Source organism: Rattus norvegicus, chromosome 13, assembly GCF_036323735.1.
Source record: "Rattus norvegicus strain BN/NHsdMcwi chromosome 13, GRCr8, whole genome shotgun sequence".
Lineage (NCBI taxonomy): Eukaryota > Metazoa > Chordata > Mammalia > Rodentia > Muridae > Rattus > Rattus norvegicus.
Genome location: NC_086031.1, coordinates 75,046,573 through 75,069,161, shown reverse-complemented (window position 1 = coordinate 75,069,161; position 22,589 = coordinate 75,046,573). Strand labels below are relative to the sequence as shown.

The window sequence follows — 22,589 nt, the reverse complement described above, 5'->3', positions numbered from 1 at the left end:
ATAATGAATTCTTTCATTTATATTATCTGAGACAACAGTTTTAGATACTTTTCCTGTAATATTATAACTGGTTAGGAGAAATCTTAATCACACCTTCTTGATGTGATTTCTCTGTGTTTCTTTGGCAGATAAAATTTGTGTGTGAGTATGTTTATGAGAGTGTGTGTGCATGCGTGCGTGCGTGCGTGCATGTGTGTGTGTGTGTGTGTGTGTGTGTGTGTGTGTGTTTATGTCAATCTCTATATAAGAGCAAGAGTTATGTTTAGTTTTATTCTCCATTTTCCTCCATCCTAACATGGTGTGCACTGTACACACCATACACACTCAATGAGCAATACTGGATACTGGACACCAATAAAGAACTATGCAAGAATAGGTATTGTTCTACTGTGTGTTCATGACAAACACATCCATCACTATTTATGCACATAAGAAGTAGAAGATAATTAATTAATTTAGTTATGCTGAAGATTGAACCCTAGGCCTTGTACTATCTGGGCAAGCACTGTACTATTGTACCTGCAAAGTTATTTTTAAATAACTTCTATTTTTCTCTTCTTAGATCTATGTACCAAATTCTTAGAAAACCAAGTATGCACTCACATAAGTATCTGTTCTTACCTCTTAGCTTAGCTTCATCAAAAAGATAATGTCGTAGTTATTGTGTTACACATTTATTTTGTTGGTGGTTCATTTAACCTCCTCCTGTATAGCACATAGCAGTGTTTTGAGTGTTCGGAGACCTTCAAGAAGATAACAGTCTAGTTGAGGAGACAACAGTGCAAGCAACTGAGCTGATGATGTGAAGAGCATTAGAGGTGTGAGTGTCCTTGCCCACTTGTTCCCATCATTCGCTGTACCTTCAGGCCTCCCTACCAGGCAGGCATGGTATCTCCTGCCTCCCTTTCTAAGTTATGTGCTGAAATTCATTTTCCATGCGGGTTGTTTATTTCCCCGCTCTGCCTACAGCAGTTGCTGGCCCTGTCAGCAGGCAGTGAATGATGAAGAGCTGACGGTCTGCATAGTGAGACCCTGTGCCAAATAAAGAGCACCGAACAAAACCCGTTAGGCTGCACTGCTCTCTGATAAGGCTGCATTGTGACTGTATCTACCAGTAATGTTTTTCATGCCTACTTCAGTTCTGAGCATTACTTTTTATTTTTTATTTTTTGGTTTTCAAGACAGGGTTTCTCTATATAGGCCTGGCTGTCCTGGAACTTGCTCTGTAGACCATGCTGGCCTCAAACTCAGACATCTGCCTGCTTTTGTCTCCTAAATGCTGGGATGTTTCACCACCACTGACCAGCATTTCTGAACATTTCCAGCATTTCTTTTAAAGGAAAAACAAACAAAACAAATGACTTTGTCAGGATGTTGGGAATAAAGGTATTCTAGACAGAAATTCTAGTACTTGCAGGAGCATGCATGGGAGTTGTAACTTCTAACTGCAGTTGAGGAAGACTAGAAAGAAATGAGAAAGTGGGCGAGAGTCAGGAGAATTTTTTTTGGTCTAACATTGAATTAAGCTCATTTGAGACTGGCTTCAAAATCATGGTGGGCCTCTTACTTTAGCCCCCTGACAGCTGGGATTATAGACATGAGACGCAGATTAAAGATTCTTATTTGTGAAGAGATTGTTTTGATTCTCTCTAAAAAGAACTTTACAAAAAAAAAAAAAAACCTTCCATCCATATGCCTTTATAAACTGAGATGTAACTGTTCATCAAGATCTGTACAATGAGGGACTTCTTAAATATGCAGATGCCTTTCAGAGACAGGAAGGATGGTTCCATGTTAATTGTCTTTAAGAACTTACTGCAAACCCTTGGTAGGTTTCAGTGTCTGTACATTTTGTTTTGGAAACACTTCGCTAGCAAACACTTCCTAATCTGGACAACAACATGGACTACAAGGAAGGATGTGGAGTTTTATGGAGTTAGATTTTGTTGTTTAAACTCAAAAGTCCTTTTCTGGACTAATCCTGATACTGTTAACAGCCAAGTGCTTCACTTGCAGTCTGTTGGAACAGTTGGTGGCACATCCTTCATAAGGCTGTTCTCCGAGTGTAGGAGGTAAAAATATGTCCACAGCAGTAATGTCCTGTCTGAACATATGCGTCCCACTGTTAGAGAAGTGCATTGAGGTACCTGCCAATCATTCCCTCTTCCATTTTGTTCTAAGAACTGCAATGAGTGGAGGATTGTGGGAGAGCAAAGGTCTTGGGTGAACATTCTCACTTATCTGTTACTGTAGTACTTCAGTCTAATAGATGATGACAATTTAATGATCTGAAGTGTCATATATCCAAGGCAGTGTAAGAACCATATAATATGAAATAAATGTGAACAATCAGTATAGCTCTTCTAAATAATCAAAGTGTGACCCCAAACTCTGTGTAGAGTACTCTAGCCCAATAGTCACCGTTAAATTAATTCAGTCCCTTCGTGTAAAAGGATCCTTTTATTGCTCCTGCCTGAAAGGTGCAGATTGCTTTTGCTCATGACTGTGGGCTGCTCAACTTCCTCCTTTAAATACATCTCCCACTTAAAGCATTGATGTCACCGTAAATGTGTAGTACAAATCGTCATTAACTTGAACTCTTCAAAGATTTGAGCAATAGCGAATTACCTTGAGAAATAAGGTATAATCTGTCACTGAAGAATGGTACACGAGTACTAAATGTTTTAATGAACGGCTTTCACAGTGATGAGAACGGTACAGAGAAGAGACTACGAGAGTGAGCTAGAAAAGAGCTCTATATAATTTACTGATGACTGAGTTGACTGAACTCTCTGAAGTTCACTTTTCTCCTGAGAGTCACTTTACAATGAATTCACCTTCTTTCTGATCATTGTTAGATCTAAAGCTTGGGGGATGAGAGATGAGTCAGTGTGGAAAGGTGCTTGCCACCAAGCCTGATGGTCTGAATTCAGTTCCATAGTGGAAGAAGAGACCCACCTCACTCAGGTCCTGCCTTCATGCAGAGAGCAGTACTCACATGTGTGCATGTGTGTGGGCATATACATACAATAAACAAAAATGTAGTAAGATACTTTGTTCAAGAAAACAATGAAACAGTACTGCGTTTGGTACAAATGAGGGCTGTTGCCGTTAGACTTAGATCCAGGTTGTCTAACAGATCCTGCTGAAAGGCAAGGGCTTTTCCTCCATCCTTATAAGGCTAAAATGTGACAGACATCTTACTAAAATTGAGGAAATAAGTAATTGAGATACATGAGAGAAAATTATTTACTTTGTTAAGTTTCTAATAAACTGTTCTGTCAAGTCTCAGTGGGACAGCAAAATATTGAAAATATTTGGATTTCATTATTTCTTTTGGCCAAGTAGAGTTATATTATGTAAACATATATTATTTATTCATTCATCCCTTGAAAAAACTAGATAATTTCATATTTTGACTAGGGCTGTGATACATACAGGGGTATTTGTTTATTACTATAAATATTTCATCTCTCTTGGGCATATGCTAAGTAGTAGGATTGCTGTGTCATATGGTTGCTCTGTCTTAAGGTCTTTGGAAATCTCAGTACAGTTTTCCATAATGACTGCACCGATTCTTATGCCTAGCAGCAGTGTGCAAGGGTTTCCTTTTCTCTAGGCCCCCGCCTGCATTTGCCCTTTCCTGCCCTTTTCATAACAGCCGTTCTCACTGGGGCGAGGTGATGTTTCCCTGTGGTTCTCATCTGCATTGCTCTGATGTTTGGTGAGATCGAGCGTCTTGACAGCACGACCTGTACAAAATGAAAAGAGGCACACATTCTGCATATTCAGTGTGCACGGTAACTTCATGAGGAGGGAGCTCCTTTGTAAGGGCAGTTTATTAACTAACTTCAAGGTCGCAGTGCTGAAGTGGAAGCAGCATTCAAGCACAGGCTGTCAGACTGAGTCTGTGCTGTTTATTCTTACTCCAGGTGCATGGCAGTTGTGCTTTGCACTCATGCATTGGACACTATATTCAACACTCCTCTGATTATTTATCACTTTGATATTCAGAATCTGGACATTTTTACTCTTCAGTGGTCTCTCAAAAGGTGATAAGTTAGATGTCAGGCTTATAATTAGTTTTCTGGCTTATGGAAGCATGGCTCTTGGAGGGGAATGTTGTTTTAATGATTACCGTCATTGTTATCAAAATGTATCTTCTCTTTATGGTATTTGAATAGCAAAATAGCTGTGCTTGTCCAGACTCCAAAATGTCTGTGTGGCTGTGTGAGAGAAAGCAGCTTTGTTCCAGATCAAGTATATTTATTTAATAGTCTGTAGTGTGGCCTGTTTCCTTTTTAGTTTTATAAGCTTAATAAAACTGAAACTTAAGCTTTTTTTCTTTTTTTATGTTTTTACTTTTTTCTCTTTTCTTTTTTTTTTCAGAGCTGAGGACCGAACCCAGGGCCTTGCGCTTTCTAGGCAAGCGCTCTACCACTGGGCTAAATCCCCAACCCCTTTTTTTCTCTTTTTCTTCCTTCCTCTTTGTCTCCCTCTTTCTCCGTCTCTCCCTCTCTCCTTCTCACCCCCCTTTCTTTTTGTTATTATTTTGCAAGTTAGGGTTTCTCTGTGCAACCCTGGCTGTCCTGGAACTCACTCTGTAGACTAGGCTGGCCCCAGAACCATAGACCTCTGCCTGCCTCTGTCTCCCAAGTGCTAGGATTAAAGCTGTGTACCACCACTGCCTACACTTTTTAATAATAAAATATTTGTTATTTACTTTGCTCAGTGATGTGTTTATACTAAGAGTAAAGAAAATGGTGAGGTCCCTTTGGTTCCCGTCTTGATGAGGGTTATGTTTTGATCCGTGCTGACGTTGAGAACTCATGTTTTATTGTGGAACAGCCTTCCATAGTTATGCTGTGAATTTGAGTAGTCACTGATGGATGTTAGATGTATAGTGGGGCCACCAGGAAAGGAAATGTTTTTGTAGGAGGTGGAGGAAGAAATTTCTGAGCAACTGATTAGCATTATAAGATGACCATCTCTAAACTGGAACCTGAACTCCAAAATGCTCTAAAAGCTAAAACTTTCAAATAATGGCATGTTATTAATAATTAACAGTGTAAGATTCTATTCGTAGCCTACTGTGATGGGTGACAGGCAAACAGTTATATTTTTAATATACTATAAATTTACTTTCAGTCTATGTGTAAACTATTTATGAAATTTTAGTGAATATTATGTTTAGGCTTAGGTCCTATCCCCAAGATATCTTATTTTATGCACCCAAATATTCCAAAAGTAAAAGAAAAATCCAAAATATTAAATACTGGTGGTCACAAGCATTTTTTGATAAAGGATATTCAGTTACTATGTATTACTATGTAAAGCCATATAGTATTGGGTGTAGGTGGATTTAGAAAGGACCACAGTTCCTGTGCCTAAGGCCTGTGGGCTGATGTCATATTGATAGAAGTGTCTGCTCTCACAGGAGTGGTATCTGTCTGAGGATTATCGTGTCAGAGAAAGTGGTCATGCAATTTGTTGGGAAGGCAACTCTAAAATGCCTTGTTTAATGGGGTTAGTTTAAAGATTAACATTATAGGAGATTTGGTATGATAAAAAGCAAAGCAATTATATAGATCACGGTTTTAGAAGGCTCTAAAACAGGATGCAACAATATATAAAGTATTTGGTATTTCCATACAGTCGCAGTTTAGATGGATAAGGGTAAAACTGTAATACTAACTAAAGATTGGCTTGCATTGGAGAGAAATCCAGGCACAAGAGTCTATATCAAGTTAAGAAATATTACTGAATCACTTACCATATTGCTAAATGGTACTGTTACGATGTTTATGTCAGAGATGATGGGTTTTCCTTTTCTGTAAAGGGTATCTTATAGTAGATACCAAAGCCTTGTTGAGCTATGCCTTCAGCTTTTTATTTTAAATTTGCCATTCTAGGGGTGTGTAGGTACCTCCTTGTGTTTTCTTTCCTTTTTTAATTGTGATAATATATATATAACAAACGTTGCCTTTTAACCGTGTTAGTTTTTACACTTCAGTGGCATTAATTATATTCATGCTAGGTGCCTTGTCAGTGCAATAGGTATCATGTTAGTTTCCTGTATTCACAATGTTATATGTGTATCATCAAACATTTTTCAAAACTTTTTCATACTCCCAAATCAGTCTTTGTGTTCATTAGGCTTTCCCCTTAGTCCCCAAGAACCAAGCCCAAGAACCTCTAATTTATTGTCTGTCCCTTTAAATTTTTCCATTCTAAGTATTCCACATAAAGGAGTTTCATACAAAGGTCTGTCTTCAATCTGTAGTTAAGGATATCGAGATCTTTCTATAAAACCTGAGCGCATGCTAGCAGCAGCAGCATCAGTGTGTTTGATGCATACATTACCTACTCGGGAGTGGCATCTGCCTTTTGTATTTCAAGGTATGGAAAACAATAATCTTACGATGGAATTGAGTCATTATTTATTGCTATTAAAACCAGAGTCTCCTCACTTTCTACGATTCTGTTAAGCTACTGCTTAGCTCACCAGTGAGCTCTGTGAGATGCTTTATGCTCCCAGGTATGGGCTATGCTTATCTTGATAATGTAGAATGGAGATAAAGATGACTGAAGACAGTGTTTCTTAAACTCCTTCCAGACCAGGACTGATTTCATTCTAGATCCTCCAGTTTGCCCCCCGGAGCTTCTGTGATGTGCTGACAAGGCTTAAATGAGCTCATTGGTCTGTTTTCGGTCCTGCTATTCACATTAGCGCCTACTCTCTGCAGCCTGTTTTATGCAATAGTTAGATCGCGTTGGGTTTTTATTTTTTTATTTTTATTTTTTTATTTTGAATGTGCAAAGCATAAACTGAGTCAGAGCATTTCTGCTTTTGTGAACCTGTTTAGATAAAATCAAAGATTGGTCAGAGGCATTTTGTGTGTCGGGCAGGTTAATGAGATACACTACATGCTCTGTATCCAAATGAGACAGATGATTGTGTTCTGTTCTGTGGATTTTACTATTTTCTATGCCAACTGCCACTCACATTTCTCACAAAAGATACCCGGCAAGAGATATAGACAGATCACTTCACATCACAGCCCTGGAAAAGTCATTCAAAGATATATACAAGACACTTGTGTCATCCTGCATAAACTGAACTTTCACTTAGAATTCTAGTGGCCAGATCATGCATCTTATTAAAAGAAACAGAAGCAAAAGTCACGTTCTTGCTCTGTGATCTCAAGAAACTTCAGTGTTCTTGGAAGAGAGCCCTCAAATCTAGAAATATCTGTGACTTCAAAGCAGGTTAGGAGCAAGAACAGATTGTAGGGCACAGACTGAAGCAGTCTGGGATGCTGCCAGCTGTATCTAATTAGTTACATTTAGTTAATACAGAAAGTGTGTATCATCTAAGAAAGAAGGTGTGCCAGTTAGTTGAAAGTAGTTGAATTCTTATTCATCTAGATTGTCTGAAAAGGAGCTATAGGAAAATTTATTTTGGTTATATATTATAGTCTACATGTCTTAGAAGGCTTTGAATCCAGGAGCTAGTGACGATAATTGGAATATGTACTATTTTTAGAAGATTTAAAATGTTATTTTACATATGCATGCATTTATATCTTGTGTCTGTTACCTATAAAGGTCAGAGGAAGGCATTGGACCCACTGGAACTGGTATTAAGGATGGTTGTGAACCATCATGTGAGTGCCTGAAATTGAACCCAGGTTCTATGCAAGGGCAACAGATTCTCTTAACTGCTGAGTCATCTCTCTAACCACAAATTTTTTGTTTCTGTGTTTTGTTTTTTGAGCCAGGGCTTCACTATCTTCCTTAACTAGCCTGGAACTCTCTATGTAGATCAGGCTGACCTTGAACTCACAGATTCACACCTGTAATATATGACATTTTAGTAGTTTCAGAAGCTTTCATTTCTGTCCCAATTAAACAGCATTGTTATTCATATTTCAATTATTGCGTGGCACTGTGGGAAAATGTGCCGTTTTATATGACACAAACTGTCTCACTTTGTCTCAGTGGCTGCATCCAACATAGGCTACTCTCTACAGAGTTCTTTAGAAGAGCTATATAATAAAATAGTCCATCGCAAAGGATTTTGATGGATTCCCTGGAGGTTTGACTTGCACACGGTTTGTGTGATCAAGGTAACATCAGTCAAGCTGTGCTTTCAGAGGCTTGCACCTGTGGGTTTTCGGGCAGGGCCCGCTGTTAGTCTTGTTTGCCTGAAGAACAGCATGACTTTCCCTCCCCTCTTGATGGACTCCTCTTGATAAGGCAAATGCATTTAGCAAAACCATCCATTCTGCAGACTTTCTGAGACCTACCCCGCATCACCTGAGGTAGAGAAAGGGGTGCCTTAACTTCTCACTTACATTTCTCCTGGCACTGCCTGTCTGCTCTAGTACAGCTTTTGAATTTGTATTTTAGGTTTTAAAATGTTAATTTTTATTTTATTTTGTGTGCATGGGAGTGGGCACATGTGCAGATTGAAGAACAGTCTGTGAGGTCTACTCTCGGCTTCTATGATGCGGCTTCCAGAGATTGGCAGCAGGAGGCCCTCCTCCCCACAGAGTTATCGCCACAGCCAGTTCTGGTTTTAAACGGGTTGGCCAATAGTTACACTAGCTCTCTCCTGTAAGTGGGTTGCCTGAATTAAATGTTTTAAAATACCACATAGCTATCTTTTTTTTTTACACGAACCAGTATCTGAATTTTATTATTTCAAAAATTGTCAGAAGAGGGCATCAATTCAGGTGGCTATGAAATGAATGGTCAGCTGGAGAAGAGCTGATCTACTGTAGTACATACCACATAGCTATCTTAAAAGTTTGTTGGAGGGGCTGGGGATTAGCTCAGTGGTAGAGCGCTTGCCTAGGAAGCACAAGGCCCTGGGTTCGGTCCCCAGCTCCGGAAAAAAGAAGCAAAAAAAAAAAAAAAGTTTGTTGGAGTAACCACAGCAGAATAGGGCAAGTTTTCACTTACTGCTGTGTTAAAGCCAGGGTGTATACGGCATGAAAATGGCTGGCAATTCCTTGCTTCAGAAAAGTCTCAGCATCCAAGATGGAAGCAAATTTCAAAGCTTCAGTAGCTTTCTAAAGCTTTCTTTAAATGTATACACTTTAAAACACTCTAGTGTCCGGGATACATCCCCAAGCATATCTATCTACAACACATCTTAAATATTGAAAGCCAGCAGAAGTTGATGCATACATTTTTCTGTAATTGTATAAGGACATACTCATTGCTGGTTGCAAATGGTTCATAAAGACTGCCTAAGACACTGTGCAGATAACAAATTCTGTGGGATGAGCTACATTCTTTTTCCTGTTTTAAAATGTAATTATATTCTAAACTCTAGTGACTTTTCTCAGAGGCACTCCACAGTTGGAAGGGCCAAGGACAGTTGGTGCCTTTGCAGTCCGTATAACTGCTTCTGTCTCAACCATGGGTCCTGAGTGGGATGTAGCTCTTTTCCTCTTCTTGCCTAAGTGGATGGAAATGACCTTTGGGAGCACAAATATTGAAACTACACATAACACCTTCTTTCAACAGCCACTCCAAGTTGGAGAGATGGCTAAGCCAGAGTGCAGCGAAACTGGTGAGGAGCAAAAGCACAGACTGATGCTGAGTAATGACCTAGAGACCCCTCTCCCCCCTTCTCTTCCCCTCCTCCCTTCTCTTTCCCCTCCCTCCCCCTTCTCTTCCCCCCCTCCTGCCAATGCAGACAGGAGTCCGAAGACCAGGAAAGGACTGGGGAAGCTTGCTGGTCTCCATTTTCTGACTTCTGCAGAAACGGTTTTTCACTTTTTAGAGCATCTTTATAAAGAGACATAATTCTTATATCTCATGTTCACCTGCCTGCGCCTTGCAAAGACATAGAGACCTTAGTATTCATTGTCTGACTCCAAAACATTCCCTCATGCTCATCTGCAAGCACCACTTTCCAATCACTCCAGTCTGCTCTCTGTCCATACATTTACCTCCACTGAAAATATTACATACAGTAATATGTAGTATTTTTGTACCTGGCTTCTCTCATTTAGCCTACTGAGTTTTGAGATTCATCTGCAATGCTATGTATGAGTAGTTTCTTCCCTTTTATTATATAATAGTATTTCAAAATATGAGTACCTCAGTTTTGTATCTCTGTTTTCTAACTTTTGAACTTCTTTTTGTTACTTTAAAAAAATTGAGATCATAATATAATTACATTTCTCCCTTCCTTTTTGTCCCAACAAGACCTCCCATGAGAAACATTTCTTGTTCTCTTTCAAATTGTGGCCTCATTTTCATTAATTGTTATTGCATGCATATATATTTAATATACATAATATATGTAATGTATTATATATAATATTTCCAGGGGATATATATACACATATATATGTATGTATATATATACATATATATATATGTATATATACATATATACATATATAGAGAGAGGGGGGGGAAGAGAGAGAGAGAGAGAGAATCACCCTAAAACACTCCCTCATTCTCATGCCTTTTCTTTTGGGAGCACAAATTATATATATATATATTTTCCTCTATATAACATACTCTGTATAATGATACATGTAAGTATGTTTTCAGGGCTAACCATTTGGTATGGATAACCAATTGGTCTGCTCCTCTCTGAGGAAAACTATTTTTCGGACTCTCAGCATTGCTTAGATGCTTGTATGAACTTTTTGTTTCTAGTTTTGGACTACTACAAATAATGCTATAAACATTCACACCCAGATTTTCATTGGGTAGATGCCTACAGGTACATTTGCTAAGTCATGTATAAATTTAACTTCTAAGAAATTATGTTATTGTTTATCTTTGATATTTTTTAAAATTTATTTATGTACTTTATATTCTACTAACTGCCTCCATCCCCCTTCTCCTCTGAGTGGGTAGGGGGCCCCAACAGCCTCATCAAGTCTCTGCAGGGCTAGGCACATCCTCTCCTGCTAAGGCCAGACAGGGCAGCCCAGCTAGAAAAACATACCCCACAGACAGGCAACAGCTTTTGGGACAGCCCCCACTCCAGTTGCTCAAGACCCACATGAAGACCAAGCTGCACATACATCTGCTACACATGTGCAGGGAGGCCTAGGTCCAACCTGTATGTGTTCCATGGTTGGTGGTTCAGTCTCTGAGTGCTCCAAGGGTCCAGGTTAGTTGACTGTTGGTCTTCCTGTGGAGTTCCTATCCCCTTAGGGGCTGCAAGCCTTCCTCCTGTTCTCTAAGAGTCCCTAAGCTCCATCCACTGTTTCATTGTGGGTATCAGCATCTGTTTGAGTCATCTGCTGTATGGAGCGTCTCAGAGGACAGTCATACTAGGTAGACTCCTATCTACAAGCCTAACAGAGCATCATTAATAGTGACAGAGATTGGTGCTTGCCCATGCGATGGGTCTCAAGTTGGACCAGTAATTGGTTAGCCATTCCCTCAGCCTCTGCTCCATCCTCCGTGCCAGCATTTCTTGGAAACAGGATAACTTTTAGGTGGAAAGTTTTGTGGGAGGGTTAGTGTCCCTATTGCTCCCTGGGGTTCCTGCCTGGCTACAGGAGGTGGCCTCTGCAGGTTCCACATCCCTGATGCTGTGAGTTACAGCTAAGGTCGCCCCCATTGACTCTTGGGAGACTCCCTTATTCCAGGTCTCTGTCACATCTTGGAGATGCCCCACCCCCACCCCCACCCCCAAGCACACACATACTCCTGCCAATTGCGTATTTCCATTCATTCTCATGGCCATCTGGCCATTCCTCCTGTCCCTCCCACACTTTTTAAAAATCCCATTCTATATTCCCAGAAGCCTTGCAAAGTCATTTCCTTTTCCTTTCTGCATGTCTTCCCCAATGCTTGACCTTAGTCTCCTTTCTTATGGCCTAGATGCGAAGTGAGTTTATGATAAGTAGCTGTTCTTTTGAGTTTTATGTTAGCTTAAGATTTATTTACTTTTAATTATGTGTCAGGGGCATGTGCTTTGGGGGCTAGAGACTCAGGCAGTTGTGAGCCACCCAGAACCCATTCTGGGAAACAAGTTTGGGTTTTCTGTAAGAGCAGTTAGGCACTTGCAGTCTCTAAGCCATCTCTCCAGCTTTCTTTTGAAACTTGAATTTGTATTTTTAAATATTGTTGAACATTATTTTTGTTTGTTTGTTTGTGTCTTAGTTAGGGTTTTATTGCTGTGAAAAGACACCATGAACAAGGCAAGACTTATAAAAGACAACATTAATTGGGGCTGGCTTACAGATTCAGAGGTTCAGTCTGGTATCATCTAGACAGGAGCATGGAGTCATCCAGACAGACATGGTGCAGGAGGTGCTGAGAGTTCGACATCTTCATCAGAAGGCTCCTAGTGGAAGACTGACTTCCAGACAGCTGTGATTAGGGTATTATAGCCCATGCCCACTGTGATCACCTACTCCAACAAGGCCATGCCTCCTAATAGTGCCACTCCCTGGCCCAAGCATATATAAACCATTACAGTTTGTTGTTTGAAACAGGGTTTCCCTCTGTAGACCAGGGTAGCTTTGAACTCACAGATGGCCTGCCTCTGCCTCCTGAGCACTGGACTAAAGACATGTGCCACCACACCTGGCTATTGTTAAATATTTTTAAGTTAGCAATATTATATTTTCTCTAGAACAAATCTCTTTTTAAAAATATTTGCCTATTCTAAGTTGAATTACCTTGCTAGTGCATTATGAAAGTTTCTTATATACATACACTGATTTTTTTTGGACACAAGTTCTTTATCAAATTTGTAAATATTTTTCTTAGTCTTTAGCTTTTTTTGTATTATTGATGTCTTTTAAAGGAAAAAGTTTTTGTATGTTTGTTGTTTAAGATAGGGTGTCTTAGGTTAGGGTTTTATTGCTATGAAGAGACACCATGACTACAGCAACTTTCATAAAGAAAACATTTAATTGGGGCTGGCTTACAGTTTGAAAGGTTTAGTCCATTATCATCATGGTGGGAAGCATGGCAGCATGCAGGCAGACATGATGCTGGAGAAGGAACTGAGGGTTCTACACCTTGATCTGTAGGCAGCAGAAGGAGACTGAGCATATGCCACCCTGAGTGTAGCTTGAGCATAGAAAACCTCAAAGCCTGTCCCCATGATGACACACTTCTTCCAACAATGTCATGCCTTCTAATAATGCCACTCACTGTGGGTCAAACATTCAAACACATGAGTCTATGGGGGCCATACCTATTCAAACCACCTCACAGGGTTTCCTTTTGTAGCCTTGGCTGTCCTATGTGTGAGTGAGAGAAGGGCAGACAGACAGACAGACAGATAGACAGACACACACACACACACACACACACACACACACACAGCAGAGACAGAGAAGGGGGGTGAGAGGGGGCACAGAAGCTCACATGAAGCTGCCCATGGAAATCAGAGGTATCAGATCCTAGAGTTGGAGTTAGTTATAAGTGGCCTACTGTGGGTGTTGATAACTGAACTTGTATCCTCTGCAAGAGCAGTATATGCTTCTGACTGCTGAACCATCTCTCCAGGCCCTTAACGTATATTAATTGTAATTGTCTTTATTTTAGATAATTTCATACATGTATACAATGAAATACAATGATATTCATACCTCCATTTCCATCCTCCAATTCCTCGTATACCATCACCAAAATGTCTCCCTTCTAATCCCATGTCTTCAAGTGCTGCCCTTTCTTGGTTTGGTTTGGTCTTACTTTGTTTCTGATAACCCACTAAGGATCAAATGTGCTTATCACACATGTTCTAGGTCCATATTCCAGTTAGAAGGGATGGGAAAAATGGGAGGGGGTCATATCTCTTCCTTTGAAGAAAGTTTCACATCCCACTTTGTCTTAGGTTTCTGTTGCTAAGCAACTGGGGTTGGTAAGGGTTTATGTCATCTTTCATGTCCATGCAGTACTCCCCCACTGCGAGGAAGTCAGGGCAGGAACTGTAGCAGAGACCACAAGGCACATTGCCTCTCATGCTCAGCTTGTTTTCTTATATTACCCAGGACCTGGGCAGGGGTGACAACCACCCCCAGTAGCTTGTGCCCTCCCTGTCAGTTAGCAATCACAATACCTTCACACCTGCCTACAGGAAAGCTGATGGGTACAGTCCAAAACTCACCGTGTACAGTTTAAGCTGTCTTATGTCGTAATTCTTCATCTTACAGACAGGTACTTTAAGGCTGTTGTGTGCCAGGGTTACTTGGGTACTTTGTTAATATCCAGAAGTGAAATGATTTGTCTTTAAATACAAAGCAGTCCTGTCACCCTGAAATACTGCAGTTTGAATAACACCGAATCCTTTGCAGTTTAGCATTATCATTTGGAAAGGTCTCAGAACTGGGAGACAAAGAAACTTACAGCATATCCTAGCTCTCTCAGTGGCTAGGATGATCTTTACTTTAAAGTAAGGGACTGAGGGCCATGTTGTTCTTCCCAGATCACCAGATGGGAGATGGTGCTGTCCACAGTGCATCTGGCCTTCACCCCTAGTTCATCTTTCTGAAAGTGAAGTAGGCTAAGCTCTCAGATTCTTTCCAGTAGAGTCAAGCTGACAATCAAGATTGCCACAGAGATGTAGCATTTAAAAATCATTCTGTCACTGTCCTCCTTTAAGACACAGAGATAATAAGTAGTCGCCAATGGGAGGGAGCACAGGAGTGTAAGGGGGAGGCAGGAGTAGATGACTGGGTAGAACTTAGGAACTTGAACAAGGACCAACTTACAAGGAGCGTCTAAGTCTTTTCCTTCTTCCAGTAGAATTGGTTTTATTTGTAATCTGTGTAGATTCCTGCTTGTATATTTTATCAATATTAAATTGATCCTGTTATTGATCCCAATGCTGGAATTGTCGCTCATTTGCTTTCATTGTTGGAAGATAATTTAGTTTTAGACAAGCAAGGTATTGTAGCTCTGCTTTGGTTTAGAGATTTTCAAGGATTCTAAACTAATTGATAAGCTATAGATCTCTAAAGTTAAACTGATAATCCTTTACTTTAGAGTAAATAATGAAGTACTCTTTAGTCAGCCAATTTTCATTTATGACCAAAGCAATGAAAACAGTGCAGGGTAGCCTAGACAGAGGGCACTGTGTCTGCAGGGCGGCCTACACAGTGGACTAGATGGAGGGCACTGTGTCTGCATAGTCTATAGATATGGAGTGCCCTGGGTCCTTGGTAGGGAGGGTTATCAGACAGAAGGATGACTCTGTGTGGTATACCTTTTCCCATCAATCTGTTAGTAACTGCAGAGAATAAAAAGAAGGCTCCATTAATATTTAAATTTTTCTTACTTCCTGCAGTCATGTGGCAGAAATTCTATGTGAAAGAGTGTATATGTTGGCCTCTTGCTAGAAGATGCTACCTGCCTCCTGGTTTAGATCTAAGCATAGATTTTTTTTTGACCAGCTTTCTTACCATTAAAATAAGGTTTTAGGGCTAAAGCATCTTTTCTTAGACTGGTAACAGTTTTTGTTTTGCTTTGCTTTGCTTTGTTTGTGAATGGTAAAAGTTTGAACTATATTTGCTCAAACTACAGTGCAGTGCAGTGGGCTCTGGTTTATATATATGCTGACAGCAAACATGGCAGACTGGTTGAAGTGGGGAAGACCTTAAGGTAACATGAAATTTCCTTCTCTTTGTAGGATTATATCAAAATCACTCTAGAAAGTTGGTCCTTTATTACGTTTTCAAGGAGAGAAACATATTAAATAATTTATTAAAGAGCTGTGTGGCAGCACCCCTGTTCAACTCTCTTTAGAGGTCAGCATTCTGCAACAGTTTCTTGGTCTTTGGCATTTTTTTAGGTGTGTGCATATCTGTGGTATATGTACACATGTGGAGGTCAGAGAATGACACTGAGCACTCGGTCTTACTCCCTTGAGACAGAGTCTCTCACTGAACCTTGAGTTAGGGTGACAGCCTTCAAGTCCCAGCGATTCCCCCAGCTCTGCCTCCCACAGAACTGGGGTTCGTGGCTACAGCGACATGCCTGCCTGGCTTTTTATATAGGTGCTGGGGATCTAAACTCAGATCCTCATGTCCGCGTGGATAGTGCTCTTACGCATGGAACCATCTTCCAGACGCTGTTATTGTCTGACTATAACTTGGTGTTAGAACCTCAGAGAATTCAACACCTTTTTGTATTTTCCAAGTTGCGGTGACACAACTTTGAAATGACACAGAAGTAGCTAGAAAGCAAGATTTATGCAGTTAGAAGCAATATTTATTGCTTCTGGGTCAAGTTAGCAGACAGCTAAATGTCAGACACACATAGACTCTCTCTCTCTCTCTCTCTCTCTCTCTCTCTCTCCTCTTTTTCCCTCTTCCCTCTCTCTTTCTCTTCATTCCCACCCCCTCACACACTCTCTTTCAAACACTCACACTCTCACACACTCACACAAACTATTTGTCACACATAGACACTCACGTACACTTACACTCTCTCATACTCACACAGACTATTTGTCACACATAGACACTCACATACACTCACACTCTCACACACTCACACAAACTATTTGTCACACATAGACACTCACGTACACTCACACTCTCTCATACTCACACAGACTCAAATACTCAGACACATACACACTCTTATCTTACACACACACACACACACACACACACACACACACACACACACACACAGTGCACCTGTACTTTTCTAATTCCATGCCTGAACTATCAATTCTTCTTTTAACAGTACCAGTGAGCTTATTCCAGTGTTCCCTATATTATAATTCCCCTGATGGCACTAAGTCTGGATCTATAACTTACTTGCTAAGTCTCCCTGGTTGTGCCAAATTACCATTCCTCTGCTGTCACTCTGAATTGTTTGGCTGTCTTCCCCACCCTGCTGTAAGTCTTCATGCCAGATTGTGCACCCCTATGCATGCTTTCTGCGTTCTGACTGGGCTCCTGCACACCCCTGCCAGACTGCCATTCTGTGCAAACGCTCCTGTCCCGCTTGCTGTGCTCCCTCCCAGCACACTGGACCATCTGTCCGCATGTTTCCCTTTCATATCATGGACCCAGCCCCTTCATCTAGGGTATTCAGACTTAAGTATATTGTTCAATCATCTATTTGTCAACCAAATCCTTGGAAACAAAGTTTCCTAACTAATTTAGGGATTTTATACTTTTTAGTCACCCAGATTTTTTAAGCACACATGATGAAAGCAGAATTTAATTAATTCCCATGTTTTGAGCAGAGAGATAGCTCAGTTGATCAAGTGCCTACAACAAAACTGTATGAACCTGAGTTTGATTCTCAGCACCCAAGTTTTAAAAAAGAAAGAAAAATAAATCCAGGCACTGCTTGGTGTATAGTTGTAATTCTGTGGTGTTGGAGAGACAGAACTACAAGGAACCCATTGTTTTTCCAGCTCTTAGTATAGCTGAATCAGATAGCTCGAAGTTCAATTAGAGACCCTGTCTTAAAAAAAGATAAGGTAAAGAATGACTGAGAAGTGCATGCAACTTCTGGTCTGTATATGCATCTGCACACATGCAGATAGCATATGGACACGTGTACATGCACACACAAAGGTAACTGATTACTTCTGAGCTCTCACGAAAGTCCCTCAGTACAGTTTCTTTCCACAAAGTTTTTAGAATATTTTTTGGAATCTCAGTTTCTGTGTTATTATGATTAAGTTGTTTTGAGAATATCTAGGTCTAGTCTTTGGCTTTCCAGATTAGAAATAACATACAAATATATACATACACATACTTATGAAGTCAAGGTTATGAAATTAGTGGCTTAATGTGGATTTTGGCTTAACCATTTATAAATAGTCTCTTAAACCATGCCTCAGAAAATTGTTAGCATTGAAAAAGTAAATGTGGAAAATGTAGAATTCTGATAGTTTTAGAATACATTTTTTAAATTAATGAGTTTATCATGTGAAATTTCTGTGTTTTGTTAGCTTCCCATATGAGTCATGGCACTAACATTTTTAATTCTATAAAATCTTGAGTCTGGGTGAGAAACAAGTCTTGATGAGCCCAGTTAACTGCCTTTTCAGTCTTTAAATTTAAATTTATCTTTTTCTCTTAGTGGAAAATATCTCCAAAAATTAAGCCAACCAGTAGCTCTGGAAGGAGGATTGATGGGAGTCCAAGGAAATGATAGCTTTGAATGGGGAAGATTAAATTCAAGCATTCTTTAACTTGGCACATTCTGAAGCAGTTTTCACTTATGTTAATGAACCTAAATTACCATGCACTTTATAGAGACAACAAACTGCTTCTAAAAACTAACTTGGTATTACGTTAGCCAGTAACTATGTGCTCTTGGAAAGAGAAATAAAATTTTTGCTGAGAGTTAGGGAGTACAAGAATTTATCAGTTATTTCTATCCTGTGTTTATAGACCCACCCTTAGGCTCAAGAAGTTACTTGTACTCTTTTTGAGCATGACCTTGCACTTTATAGCTTAAATTGTATATTACAGAATAAGTGATATTTTTCCAAATATCACTTATAAGGACAGTTTTCATATAGATCAAGTTCTATGGTAATGAGAGATAGAGAAGGAGATATGCCATGTTTTTATATAAGATTAATTTTGAAACAACAACATTATATTTAAATGCATATATGTATATAAATACCCTGAGATAAGCATGATCATACTTCACAGACAGCAACAGGGAAATCAGACTTTTGAGGACTCCTCCATGGATTTCTTTCCATTTTTATCTTGGAAATTTCACAGTAGAGATTATGGTTAAGTGTAAGAAGCCCATTTAGACCCCAACTGTACATTGAACACTCCTTCTTCCGTTAGTGTGCTAGACGCCATTTTGTTGAGTTGTGTTAGAAAGTAAAAAGGCTTTGTATGTACCAGAGCTCCACTGAGGAGAAGCTGGTACAGAGATCAGTTCTGACTGCAGCTTTAAATAGAAAACTGAACTGTGGAAATGTAAAGCAAAATTAATTATGTGTTTTTCTTTTCATCTTTCCCACACATTTCAAATGATGGCATTTATTTCAGGTTATCACTGAGATATTTAACCTTGAGCTAAAGGTTTGTTATACAAACTTCCATCAGAAATAATTTGACATGTATTCTAAAGCCTTTGGATGTAAAGAAGGAAATGGATAATTATTAGTGATATCTGCCTTCTGCTTTTCGATGACAGTTGCTTAGGAAATACAGGTACACCTCACTGTCCAAGGAATTTGGTTAGTAATGCCATGTTCAGAGGCTTTACAAAAGTTCAAGTATACGTCTTTTGCCAAATTTGGTGGGCTTAGTGTAACTCTAGGTGTATCTGACAATCTCCACATAGTTTCTGGTAATAAATACAGTTAAGTAACATTTAAATGTTAAATCAGGGCTTTCTCTGCTCTTCTTCATCCACACTCAGTTTAACGAGCTCTTCTGTACTTTGCACACATTCTCTGTTTGGAGGAGGCTTGTGACATCACAGTGACTTGAGTGTCTTGTCATTTCACTGTTTCTTATTGCAGGCATTCCCTTGAAAATGGCATGTGATAGGTGAACTGTGAAAGAATAGACATCAGCAAACTAGGTCTCTCTATCTTAATCTTAATCTCTCTCTAAGAACATTCCATTCCCCAGGCGTGGGGCTTGCTGGAAAATGCTGCTGACCCATTGTGGGGCAGCTTCTGAGAACTGGACTTGCCAGGACTTGCCCAGTTCTTGGAAACGGAGATATTTGAAGACTGTCATGGAGTCAGTCAGTCTAGCCTTCTGACCACTTTGTATTAGCTTATATTTTCCCAATAATAGGGATCAAAAGACACTAAGGTCTCTTGCATGCTAGGCAAGTGTGCTACAGAACTACATCCTCAGTCCTACTGTTCCCTTTTAAAACATTAGTGGCTTCCTAACAAAAAGGTTTTATTTCTTCTTGGTTACTTTCCTTATTGTATGACCAAGTACTTAACAAGAAACAACTTAAGGCTGGAACATTTGCTTAGGCTCACAGGTAGAAGAAGCACAGTCCATCAAGGCAAGGCAGGCATGCTAGCAGGAGTGTGAGATCCCTGGTCACTTCACAAACAGAAAAAGATGAATTCCACTGCCTTTCCACTTCCCTCCTCAGTCAGCCTGGGATCTCAGTCTAGTTCATTGTGCAGCCCACATTCAGCGTGAGCCTCCTCTCTTCAGTCAAACCTGTCTGGGAATGCTCCCAGACATTTCTGGGAGAGGGGTGCTTCATAGAAGATTTCAAACTCCAGTAAGTTGACAGTTAACCATCACACATTTTTTTTGTGAGCTAAGGTTTCATGTAGCCCACACTGGCCTTGAACTTGCTGTATGGCTGAGGAGAAACTTGAACACTTGGGCCTCCTGCTTCCACTTCCCAAGTACTGCAATTATAGGCATTTGTTACCAAGCCTGGTTCATCAGTTACTTGAACAAATTTTAAAGGATTTCTTTAATGTTTATGACTGCTTTGCTTGTATGTATACCTGTGTGCTATATATATGCTTGGTACCTGCAAAGGTCAAAAGAGGACATTAGATATTCTGGAACTGGAATTTCAAGTGTGAGTCACCATGTATGCTGGTAACAAAACCTATTTCCTCTGCTAGAGCAGCAAGTGTTCTTAACCACTGAGGCATTTCTCCAGCCCCAGGATTATTTTTAAAGAGAGTTCTGGGAAATAGGGGTGGTGGAATAAATGCTAGGTGTGGCTGAATGGGTAACATAGTTGCTGGCATGTGTCAAGACCTGGTTTTGATCCTCAATGCCACAAAACAAATAAATGAGACTTCTAGTATTAGTTTGAGTACTAGTGAAGGAGGAAGGCAATGTCACTTCTGCCTGATAACTCCTGTAAGGCCCCTTCATGTCACAAATTGCTTCTCATATCCAGAATAGACATAAATATCTGGTAAGACTGTGCATCGCTTTTCTTCCAGAAAATGTGGTCACTGAACCACCAACTGCTAGAATAGATTCACACTTTAATCACGTGACAGCAGCATAGGTTGGCTACACTTGGGTCCCAGCTCATTCCCTTTAGCCTTCTCCACAGGTGCCCTACAGATTATCTAGCCTTTCCCACAGGCAGCTACAAGTCAGCAGAGCTGGTGGGCTCTCTCCCTTACCTTCAGAAACTGTCTTTTGTTTCATTTAAATAATAGGGAACATACATGTATTCCTTGACATAATTAATTGAGGCTCGCCACCCACGTGTATGGATAGGGGTAGCACACTAATATGGATTTAGGGATTGGTGTTGAAAAGGCCCAGTTAGAAAATTACTATGAATTTAATCCACCTGCACTTGAATCTACACCAACTTTCTAGTGAGCATAGAGGATATCAAAAATAATTTTAAATAGGATTGATTAAAACAAAAATCAAGGGTTGGGGATTTAGCTCAGTGGTAGAGCGCTTGCCTAGCAAGCACAAGGCCCTGGGTTCGGTCCCCAGCTCCGAAAAAAAAAAAAATCAAAGCATTCAGTATGGTGTAGCAACTTAAGATATTACTGCTTCTTAACTTTTGCAAAGTGAAAAAGAATTAGAATTTTAATAATTTGCTTCCAGATTGAGATAACCAATATAGTCTCAGAATTTTTATTGCTTAACTTAAAAGCAGACTAAATGCCTTCTTTCTCTCTTGGAAGTGCAAAGAATCCAAGAAAGAGATTTAAAAAACAATAAAAATCCCACAGCATCTATTGCCTTCTGGGAGTGAAGAAAAAAAACCTAGTATTATTTATATAAATTAGTGCAGTGTGGTGTAGAAACAGAAAGAAAAAGGTGTAAGAAATAAAACACAAAGAAGTACATTCTCAAGGAACGTTCAGGCTACAGAAGCTGCTGCATCTGAGAACTGAAGGGTCCCAGTCCCAGGAGGTAAGTCACTCTTGCTTTAAGCTGTAAATCATTTGCTCGTTTATGCTCTCATGCGGCTTTTTCTTTTTCTTTTTTTTTTTCTTTTTCCAGAAAGCTGTGACAGAAAGAAAATAGATTGTTTCAGCTTGCCTCCTCTTAAGACTTTATGGAATTTTAAGCAACTTTCTCCCAGAATTAAATTCCTTGCTTACCCACTTCAGAGACTATTTGACCTTCTTTTCTCTAGCTTGTCTGAAAAAATCAGAGTGAAGGTGGTCATATATATTTTTATGCCATATATTGACAAGGATCTGAGTTTCATTATCTTCTGGTCAGGAATTAAAATAACTATGCCCATCCTTGGGTTGAGTAGCTCAGTCAGTTGTATATAGATTCATTCTCTCTCTCTCTCTCTCTCTCTCTCTCTCTCTCTCTCTCTCTCTCTCTCACACACACACACACACACACACACACACACACACACACACACACACTCACACACACACTCACACAATGTTTTATAAAAGAATAAATTATGCAGTGTGGCTAGGACAGGATTGTTTGTCCCTAAATTCTTTGACTACATATCATTGTTGGTAAAAATGTTAATTTTACCTCATACTTTCAGTATATGTATTCATTTCATAATAAATTATGCTCTCCATATATAATGCTATACTATAATACTCTAATAAAATAGGCACTAATAAATCCATGTTTGAAATATGGGATAAAAACTTCACCGGACAAATTGTCATGATCACTTTTGCATTTTGC

General features: G+C 39.7%; 1 protein-coding gene across 20 annotated transcripts in view; it reads left to right on the top strand.

Moving 5' to 3' along the window:
• The window catches only part of Rabgap1l (RAB GTPase activating protein 1-like), a 595,699-nt gene that overhangs the window by 524,079 nt on the left and 49,031 nt on the right, over positions 1 to 22,589 (top strand). For 2 of the 20 annotated variants that reach the window (XM_063272352.1, XM_063272351.1), the window contains exon 20: positions 4,390 to 22,326. In XM_063272352.1, coding sequence (XP_063128422.1) covers positions 4,390 to 4,395 — 6 coding nt within the window. In that variant the 3' untranslated portion in view covers positions 4,396 to 22,326. 20 annotated transcript variants of the gene reach the window in all.